The sequence below is a fragment of the Nicotiana tabacum genome, chromosome 9, assembly GCF_000715075.1.
Source record: "Nicotiana tabacum cultivar K326 chromosome 9, ASM71507v2, whole genome shotgun sequence".
NCBI lineage: Eukaryota > Viridiplantae > Streptophyta > Magnoliopsida > Solanales > Solanaceae > Nicotiana > Nicotiana tabacum.
Window position 1 is genome coordinate 84,651,536 of NC_134088.1, and position 10,966 is coordinate 84,662,501.

Consider the following 10,966-nt stretch of genomic DNA (forward strand, 5'->3'; position numbering starts at 1 on the left):
ATTTCCCCCTCACAAGATCAGACAAGAGACTTACCTCCTCTCAAAGTCCACTTTCCGATTACCACGTCGCGTTGAATTCTCGATTCGACGCCGAAAAATACGAAACTATCCAAATATTATACAAAATATTTAATATATACTAAATGATTCGAAATTTATCTATTAAATAAATTACCTTATACAAAATGGTAAAATTTTTATAATTTACCCCGGGCCCACGTGCTCGGATTCTGGAAATTTTCGGATGAAAATGTTACCCATAATCTCAAAAACTTGAATATATAATTTCTACCCGATTCCATAACTATTTTCTTGGTCAAAATCTCATTTTTATAAAAATCTAGGTTTTTCATCTAACTCTTTGATTTCTAAAATTTACTAGTTATAATCTACTTATAATCTATGTATTTAACTCAAAGAGTGTAGAATAAACTTACCTCCAAGTTGATAGTTGAAACTCCTCACAAAGAGCCCTGAAATCGCCCAACAATAGATGAAAAATAGAAAGAAATGGACTGAGTTTTCGTCCGTTTTAAGGTTCTGCCCAGACAGGTTTTTCGCACCTGCGGAAGGAGTACCGCACATGCGGCTTTCGCACCTGCGAAAATTCCTCGTAGGTGCGCATTTTCCTTCTTTTTCTGGTTTCGCACCTGCGGAAGAAATGCTCGCTTCAGCGCAAGCGCAGGTGCGCCCATCCCTTCGCACCTGCGCATTATTCCGCTTCTGCGCACAAGGCCATCGCACCTGCGCGTTCGCAGGTGCGCCAAATGCTTCGCATCTGCGATGGCTGGGCAGGTTTCTCTCGTTCGCACCTGCGAATGGTGGCTCGCACCTGCGGCTGTCCAATGCGCAGGTGCGATTATGACAGTAGCTGGGAGCTTCAGTCCTTGCTTAATTTCCCAAAATTGGTCCTTAGCCTCGTCCGGTTAACACTCGGGGACCCCTGGGGCCCCACCCGAACATACCAACAGGTTTAAAATCATAAAACGGACTCGCTCGAACTCTCGGAACGCATAAAACAACATCAAATCTAAGAATCATACCCTAAACCAAATTGATTCAAACTTAGGAATTTGAAGTTCTTCAATTTACTTCCAATGCGCCGAAATATACTTAAACTGCTCGGAACGAAAATTTGTGTGCAAGTCTTAAATCACTATACGGAACTATTCCCAAACTCGGAATTCCAAATGGATTTCAATTACTCAAAAACCTACTCCAAACCAATTTTTAAAGAACTTTAAACCTTCAAAAAGTTAATTTTCACTATTAAGCGCCAAAACGCTCCCGGGTTATCCAAAACCTGATTCGAACATACGCCCAAGTCCGAAATCATCATACGAACATATTGGAACCGTCAAATCCTGATTCCGAGGTCATTTTTTCAAAATATTGACCGAAGTCAAACTTGGGCTTTTAAGGTTAACTTAAGGAACCAAGTATTCCGATTTCAACCCAAACACATCCAAATCCCGAACCAACCATCCCCGCAAGTCACAAATAATTAAAAATATATTTGGGGAGTTTTATTTAAGGGAACGGAGTTCTTAAAGTTGAAACGACCGGTTGGGTCGTTATACAAGGCCTTTGGATCAAGCAAGCTGATCCATGATTGATTAAATAGAGACCATCTGATAATAGTGGTACTAGAAGCTTCCATCACGTGAATGACATGTGAGGGAATATAAGTTAGTTACTAGAAGAATAATTTAGTTATTAGTGGGCAAATTAGAATAGGATAAGTGTACAGATTTTACTCTTTCTGCTCATTCTTTTATTCCTTAGCAAGTGTATATATACATGTACATGAAGGTGCTGAAATACACAGAAATTTTCAGAATTCACTCTTCAAATTCGTTCATGGTATCAGAACACCTAGCTCGATCTAACAGTTCAATTATCTAGATTATTTACATCATCTCATCCTCAACGTCAACTCATCTTCACTAAACAAAAATGGGTGACACAACCATAACTGCAGATACCAGCAAAGTTGCAAAGGCTGTGAGTTATAATATCAATCACCCCGATCATCTTAATAATTCTGATTCTCCTGGGATGACTCTAGTCAACAACTTATTTGATGGAAGGGGATATCCAGGATAGAGGAAATCTATTTTGTTGTCTCTATCAGCTAAGAAGAAACTTGGGTTTATCAATGGAGCATGGCAATATCCAGATCTGAGTTCTCCAGATCATGAACAATGGAGCTGTGTCAATGACATGGTGATTTCCTAGATTCTGAATGCCCTTTCTAAAGATATCGCAGACAATGTGATATACTCCAAAACTGCAAAGGAGCTTTGGGATAGCTTGGAGCAGAGATTTGGAAAAACAAATGGAGCCAAGCTATACCATCTGCAAAAGAAGCTTCAAGGATTAGTGCAGGGAAACAGTGATATTGCAGGATACTTCACTAAACTCAAACGATTGTGGGATGAATTGGATGCTTTAAATGTTGTCATATGTTGTTCATGTGTGTGTACTTGTGAAGGAAAAGCAAAATTAACTAAGTCACTTGAAGATCAGAGGTTGATTCAATTGCTAATGGGATTAAATGACATCTATGCACAAGTAAGAGGAAACATACTCATGATGAATCCTTTGCCTAGCATAGATGTTGCCTATTCTCTTCTCTTGCAAGATGAAAATCAAAGAGAAGTTTATGCAAACGCACATTTAACTCAGATTCATTATCATTTATGGCAATAGGAGATGTGAAACAACCTAATGCCCAACTTTTAGCTGATTTTGTAGCTTTTATGGTGACAGGGCAAGGGAGAAACTTTCAGAAAAACAGGAACCAAACACAAAAAGGAGCAACAGTGGGAACAAAATTTAATAATTTAGGACAGAAGTTCACTAAACCACAGCAGAAGTTTAAGGCAAAGAAGAGGTACAATCCAAATGTGTCTTGTACTTATTGTGAAAAAACAGGGTATACTCAAGAAGATTGCTACAGAATCATTGGATTTCCAGATGATTTTGAGTTTATCAATGAGAAGAACTATCAAAATCAGATCAAGGCAAATGTAGTTTTAACACAGAAGATCACGAGAATCAGACAGGATAGAATACTGAAAACAGCAACAATTTTGGGCAACAACTCAACAAGGAACATGTTGCAGAGATGGTGAACATGTATAAGCAGGCAAAGTTGGCACAAACAGAAAATTCAGGAATCAATGCTAATGCAGTTTCTGGTACTATTCTAAAATACTCAGGTTCAGTGTTTACCACTCTAAATTCTGACACCTGGATAATTGATTCAGGTGCTTCAGAGCATATGTGTTTTGATTCCAACTCTTTCTTATTTCTAACTCAACTTCCTGTGCCTTTGAACATCAATTTACCTAATTCTTTCAAGGTAATTGTTACTCATATAGGAAGTGTTTCTATCCTACCAGGTCATGTCTTGAACAATGTCTTACATGTTCCAGATTTCAAATACAACCTATTGTCAGTACATAGGTTTTGCATTCAGTTCAAATATGATGTCTTATTCACATCTACTGGGTGTGTGTTGCAGGGCCTTCCAATGAAGAGTCCACAAGCTTTTGGTGAAGTTAGATAGGGACTCTACATATTGGAGCTTAGTAGTCTTAAGTCTAAGAGTCTATTCAGTAGTAATGTATCTTCAATTCAAAAAGGAAGAAATTCCATTTCAGAGTCTATGTCTTTTTCTAGTCATGTTCATGTTAATGCAATTCCTGATGTTAACCTTTGGCATGTAAGGTTGGGACATCTCCCATTTTCAGCAATGAAATATTTAGATTTTCTTCATTGTGACTCAAACTCTGATTTTATCTATGATGTTTGTCCTAAGGCTAGGCAGACAAGGAAACCTTTTCCTGTTAGCACCATTAAATCTAGAGATATTTTTGATCTCATTCATATAGACACATGGGGACCTTACAAGTCTAATACCTATAATGGGTTCAGATATTTCCTTACTATAGTAGAGGAACATGGACATTTTTGCTGTCCTCTAAGAGCAATGCATTTCCCATGCTCAAATATTTCTTATCCATGGTTGAAAGACAGTTCAATGCAAAAGTGAGAATGATAAGGTCTGATAATGCTCTAGAATTGGGGAAAGGGACACAAGAAGCAGCTTTTCTTGCTTCAAAAGGTATTCTGCACCAGTTGTCTTGTGTAGAAACACCTCAAAAAAATGGGATTGTTGAGAGAAAACATAGACATCTCTTAGAAATTGCTAGAGGTCTAATGTTTCAATACAGGCTGCCTATGTCATATTGGGGTAAATCTATTTTGAATGCCACACACATTCTTAATAGGTTGCCTTCCAGTGTTCTTCAAGGAAAGATACCATATGAGGTCCTATTTCATCACAAACCCAAGTATGACTATTTGAGAAATTTTGGATGCCTATGCTATGCCTCTACTTTGAAACAGGGAAGAGAGAAGTTTGATGAGAGGGAAACAACTTGTGTTTTACTTGGTTACCCTCTTCAACAGAAGGAATACAAACTGCTGGAGCTGTCCACAAAGAAAGTATTTGTGTCTAGGGATGTGACATTTCATGAGTCACATTTTGTTTTTGCAGAAATCAACACACCACACTATCCTATTTTTCTAACTTCAATTTTCACCACAGAACCTACCTATTCAACCACATTCCAAGACCAAACACAGCCTACTTCTTCAGAATACGATGCAACATATATTTTTTCATCACAATCATCAAGTCCTACTCATATTTCTCATCATCATTCAGTTTCTCCACAATCACCAACTCTAGTCTCTCCTATCCTAGAGCCATCACACACCAGGACACCTTCTTCTACACCTCAAGAACCTATGCCATTGAGGAGATCAGGAAGAGTGTCTACACAACCAATCTACCTGAAAGATTTTGTGTGTAACAACATCATGTTCACAGATCTAGCCACAGCTTGTTTTACTCAACCCTGTCAACTTACTGAGTACTGTTTTTCATCTCTCTCACCTAATAACCAGCATGTAATGCAGTCCCTTTCTACCCTAACAGAACCTTCTACTTTTAGCCAGGCTTGTCAACATCCAGGATGGATAGAAGCAATGAATGCAGAAATTAAAGCTCTAGAAGACAACTATACCTGGGATGTGGTTGAGTTACCTAAAGGAAAAAGAGCTTTACCTTGTAGATGGGTGTACAAGGTAAAGCACTTATCAGATGGCAGAACTGAAAGGTTGAAGGCAAGGTTGGTGGTCAGGGGGGATATTCAAAGAGAAGAAATAGATTACAGTGAGACTTTTTCACCAGTGGTGAAGATAACAACCATAAGGTGTCTACTCACTGTTGCAGCGAAGAAAGATTGGAATGTTTCTCAGCTAGATGTGAACAATGTATTCTTGCATGGAGATTTGCAAGAAGAGGTATATATGAGATTTCCAGCAGGTTTGGATCCTCCTAGTCCTAAACATGTTTGTCTTTTGAAGAAGTCACTATATGGTTTAAAGCAAGCGTCTAGGCAATGGTATGCTAGGCTAGCAGGAGCTCTAAGTTTTAAGGGATATTCTTCATCAATGAATGACTATTCTTTGTTCTTTAAACACATAGGAGGTCTTATTTCTATCCTAGCTGTCTATGTTGACGACATACTAATCACAAGAAATGACTTAGAAGAAATTCAAGGCATAAAAGATTTTCTGAATACTGAATTCAAAGTCAAGAATTTGGGAAGTATACACTACTTTCTAGGTATCGAAATTTTGAGAGAAAAAGTAGGATTTTTCGTGAGTCAAAGGAAATTTATCTTAGATATGTAGAAGGAATTTGATGTGTCTCATTTGACTCGAGTCAGTTCTTCTTTGGATCTTGCCTTCAAGCTTCAAGTTGATGATGGAGAATATCTGCAAAACCCAACTATATTTCATCATCTGGTCGGAAAGCTAAATTATTTAACAAATACTAGACCGGATCTTTCTTTTGTTGTACTCACCCTCAGTCAATACATGCAGAAGCCATGTGTGTCTCATCTCTCTGCTGCTTTACGAGTACTCAAATACCTCAGTTCTGCTCCGGGACAAGGCATTCTTCTTTTAGCTGAGGCATCATTTTCCTTGCTTGCATTTTGTGATGCTGATTGGGCTTCCTGCAAGGATTCAAGAAGGTCCGTTAGTGGGTTCTTTATCACTTTAGGAGGAGCTCCCATCTCCTGGAAATCAAAGAAGCAAGGCTCAATTTCTTTATCATCTGCAGAAGCAGAATATAGGACTATGAGAAGGGTTACTGCAGAGCTTACCTGGTTGGTACGAATTCTTGAGGATCTATCTGCACCAGTCACTCTACCAATTCCTCTTCACTCTGATAGCAAGGCAGCAATCCACATCGCCTGAAACCCCGTCTTTCATGAACGCATAAAACGTGTCGAAATTGACTGTCATTTTGTGCATCAACAGTTTCTTTCAGGGCTAATCACTCTTTCCTTTGTTCCCTCCAAAGCTCAGCTTGCAAACACTTTACGAAGCCTCTTTCTGGGGTTTCTCATGGAGAGATTTTTGGCAAGTTAGGGGTCACTAGGTTCCCCTCCAACTTGAGAGGGGATGTTGAGAAGAAAAAGCTCCCTCATAATTCTGATTTTCATGGTGGTTCATCTACGGATAGAGAAGAAGATGAGATGAAGAAGAAGAAGACCTAACAAAGATGGTTTGTCTTCAGACCAAAGTGTTCGATATAACCTAAATCAAATAGGTTATTTTTGGTCGACTTTGGATGGACACGTGGAGAAGGCAAGGCCTTTGGATCAAGCAAGCTGATCCATGATTGATTAAATAGAGACCATCTGATAATAGTAGTACTAGAAGCTTCCTCACGTGAATGATATGTGAGGGAATATAAGTTAGTTATTATAAGAATAATTTAGTTATTAGTGGGCAAATTAGAATATGATAAGTGTACAGATTTTACTCTTTCTGCTCATTCTTTTATTCCTTAGCAAGTGTATATATACATGTATATGACAGTGATGAAATATATAGAAATTTTCAGAATTCACTCTTCAAATTCGTTCATGTGAAGTAGTAATAAATTTTCTATTTTTTCTTAAAGTGATACACATCCAATTTAATCTAATAAAATTAATTATTTATATGAATGGTTGAATCACGTGCAATTTACGTGTTCCATAATGACCAGATAGTGTCTTTGTTAATCTCAATTGATCTTGAATCCTAACTAAGGAAATGAGAAACTCTAATTCAAAAATGTGAATAACAAAAGAGCTTCAAAGGAAGAATGAAAGAAAAATAAAAAACTTTGAACTTTATCATAGGAGCGTAGAAGAAGGCCTCCTAAAGATTGGGTTAAGTCTTAATTAAAATAGTGTATACACGAATTTCTTTGCACAGATGATTTTTTTTTCTTTGCTAATAGATTTGTTCTGTTACATAAAGACGAATTCCGTTGAATTAATGTGAATAAATTTTTGAAAATTGAAAATTTGTAAAATAATTAGTTGTCCATTTTAATATATCCAATATTTTAGAGAGCTATTTCTATGGACAATATTGGTTAGTTAAGTTGGTGAAGTGTCTCCCGTTCAACGGATTGATCGAGAATTCATGTCACACCAGCAGTCAATGGAGAATTATTGTTATTCTCTTTTGAAAAATAAAATAAAAAAGAAAGCAAAAATTGATTTTATGGGTTATTAACTAAATAAACAATATTCATATGCGTTATGATTTAAAAGTTCTTTTTATGTATTCTTTTAAGGCTATTTTTTGTATTATGATTTGTCCTTCATGTCACGTTTTTTAAGTCTTTGTTCCTTGATAATATACATTTAACAACAGCACTTTAAAATTTTTATTCTAATATTTGAAGTTTTTTGGATTTTGTTTTTTAATTGAACAATGCTTTAAGTGACAAACCAATAGATATAACTTATCAATTTATCATGAACGTTAATTTTTTTTTTGTTTGTAAGAATGTGAAGTTTTTAGAGAAAAGATAGTTCGAAAATTTATCGTCCGCTATTTCTAACAAGTCTAAATAACACCCACTCCAAATTTCTCACAAAATCAAATTCGGAATTTAAACACACATATTTAAGCTTGTTAAAAATCTAACTTTCACCACCCACAGTTACTGATTCGAAAATTAACTTAAAAGCTTGAGCAATCTTTTTTTAAAATTAAATAGTAATTTCGAGAACCTATTGGAGTTGAATGTTGAATCTTAACCTATTATTTTTGGGCTAATTGGTTGTAAATTGAAACATGAGATATATAATTGAAAAGTAGGGAGCCCAGTTATTCTTATGTGAAATTTTTCCATTTTTGAACTGATAACTAAGCTTTAGCCACAATTAAAATGTTATTGAGAAATAATTAGTTCTCTGTTAAAATAAGCTTAAAGACCTTTTTGCCCCATATTCTATTAATCTCATCCCTTTTAAATTTCTCACCCAAAGACCTTAAGCTCTATGAAGTAGTCGAGTGTTCCAATTATCATTATGGTGAAAAGGTTAAAACCTTAACATTAATTAAATTGGCGAAATTTATCATTGTTATGGTCTTCTTCTTCCCATGTTTCATTTTGAGTTTACTAATGTAATAAGTCATTAAAGTGGTAGTCATTTAATATTAAAATAATCCTTCTCATACAGGTAATCATTAAATTCCAATCTTAGTTTCCTTTAAATTTTGTCGCTGCTCGGTAAAAAAATATAAAATGATAAGATTTTTGAAAATTTCAAATCAGAAAGCGTTTTGAGTTATAATGGCAACAATCATACGAAGCAATAAAGCATAATATTAAAAGATAGCTGACATTAATGATTAAATTTTAAAAATTAAAATTTTAATAAAAAGTCAAAGGAGAAGAAAAATTAAAATTTCTAGGCATATAATACAAAAATGTCAATTATTAATAAAAATTGGTAGATTTATAACGAATAAAGAAAAAAATTAATTTATATTTTGGACAAATTCAAATGAAGAAGTACAATGGAAAAAAGTTTCAAGAAAAATTTTTAGGAGTAAGAAATATATATATATATATATATATATATATATATATATATATATATATATATATATTGGTAATTAAATAATTTTCATTAATCACCAATGTAGCTTTACAAATTCACAGTTGACTTTATCATAGTCCCCTGTCTCATATAAAAGTTTCTACATATATATGTACAGCTGGCAATTAACCACGATACCTATATGCTACCCTACGTATCTAACTCCTCAAAGTTAAGTTGTTGCAATAGTTTTCCTGTTTGAGCAGATGTTCTTACGTTACAGACACATGCAACAACCCTAGCTAATTCTTCAACCTCTCTATTGCGCTTCTCAAATATTGGAAGGTTCCTCTCATTTCAGATCATGTGAATTGTCTCAGCATAAACCATTTTGAAGGCAGCAACATTCTGTGATTTCCCTTTAGCATTTTTCACTACCCATTCCCAATGTTGACTCAATGAATTAGCACAATATGGTCGTCTCTGCACCCATAATAGGACCCTCTTCCAAAGTCTCTTGGCAAAGTCACATTATGTGAACATGTGATTTCTACTTTCATCGTGGGATTGACATTATCTATATCTATATCATATTAAAAAGAAAGAATTAACAAACATATTAAGTCAAATAACAAGATAATAAAACGTTATAATAGCAAATGAAATAATACTACATATGTAGATTATATAATAAAGAAAAGTGAGGAACTGAAAAGTTATTTGATGACCATATGAATTTTTCTAATTTTATATAATTTTCTTTTTAGGCATATTTTACTGGATAAAAAAAATAAAAAAAATAAATTCAAGCAATATGATATTAAATGGTTAAATAAATTAGATCATACAACATGGTTTTTTTACAATTAATATTTAGAAAATTTCCTTATTTAGTCATGAACTTTGTCTAATATATTATACTTAATTTGAATTATACTACTTAAATCTTCATATCTACCAATAAGATTTTTGACAACAAAAACCAAGGTATTATATTGCAGCAAATGATTAATATTCGTAAGTAGAAGATAAGAGCGACCCAATAAAACTAGTGACCTAAAGTCAAATTTAATAAGAGGCCTTAAACTTTTTAATTGGAAAAAAATATACAAAAATTTAATGTTGCCTTTTTTGTTTGTTTATATGATAGCAGTCTTAAAAGACATTGAACCTTTAACTTTACATAGTAATAATAATATTATTATTATTATAAAAATAAAGTTTAATTCAGTTTAATAAGATATCATCCATATATTTGTAATGTATTACCTTGGATACTGTTGTAAAAATCTTATTTACTAATATGAATATTTGATTAATTTAATTTAAAATTTTAATATATTTTACCGTTAAAAAGAAGACAATCTTTCTCTTTTAATAAATATTCCATATTTTTTCTTCTTAATCTATAGACTTCATTATTATCTAAGCGAAGAAAATAATAAAATATATTATTAAAAAAATATGGGGCCTCAAAATTTTGGGGCCTAAATCAAGGACTTAACTAGTCCCCCCCTTGAGCCACCCCTGGTAAAAGATAGGTTTATATATTTTTTTCTGAATAATTAACACAATATCATTATAAAATATCAAAATTACAATACCAAGTGTGAAATTCAAGGAGAACTTTTTCATTTGTAGAAGCACGAACTCCATGATTCTAATATTAGTTTTTTTATTACACAAATTCTATAACTCTATCCTTGATTTTTCAATTGTAGAATCACGAATTCCAAGCTGACCCTATCCTTGATTTCTGTATTGTGGAACCACAAATTTCATGAATTTGTCCTTGAATTCTGAATTGTAGAACTATGACCTTCATGACGCTATCCTTAATTTCTTATTTGTAGAGCCATACACTCCATGACACTATCATTGATTTCTCAACATTAGAACCACAAACTTCGTGGCTCTATTCTTGAGTTCTCAACTATAGAACCACGAACTCTATGATATTATCTGATCACGCCCAACTATGCCTTGTA

The 10,966-nt window shown here is 34.2% G+C and overlaps 2 protein-coding genes across 2 annotated transcripts; both read left to right on the forward strand.

Annotated features, from left to right (window-relative positions):
- Nucleotides 1-1,956: 1,956 nt before the first annotated feature.
- Nucleotides 1,957-3,137, forward strand: LOC142163998 (uncharacterized). The gene is made up of 3 exons (XM_075221159.1): nt 1,957-2,004; nt 2,239-2,574; nt 2,658-3,137. Exons 1-3 carry the CDS (start codon nt 1,957-1,959, stop codon nt 3,135-3,137), a joined length of 864 nt encoding a protein of 287 aa, XP_075077260.1.
- Nucleotides 3,138-5,958: 2,821 nt separating this feature from the next.
- On the forward strand, nt 5,959-6,644 carry LOC142164000 (secreted RxLR effector protein 161-like). Its single transcript, XM_075221160.1, has 2 exons — nt 5,959-6,251; nt 6,416-6,644. Exons 1-2 carry the CDS (start codon nt 5,959-5,961, stop codon nt 6,642-6,644), a joined length of 522 nt encoding a protein of 173 aa, XP_075077261.1.
- The last annotated feature ends 4,322 nt before the right edge of the window (nt 6,645-10,966 follow it).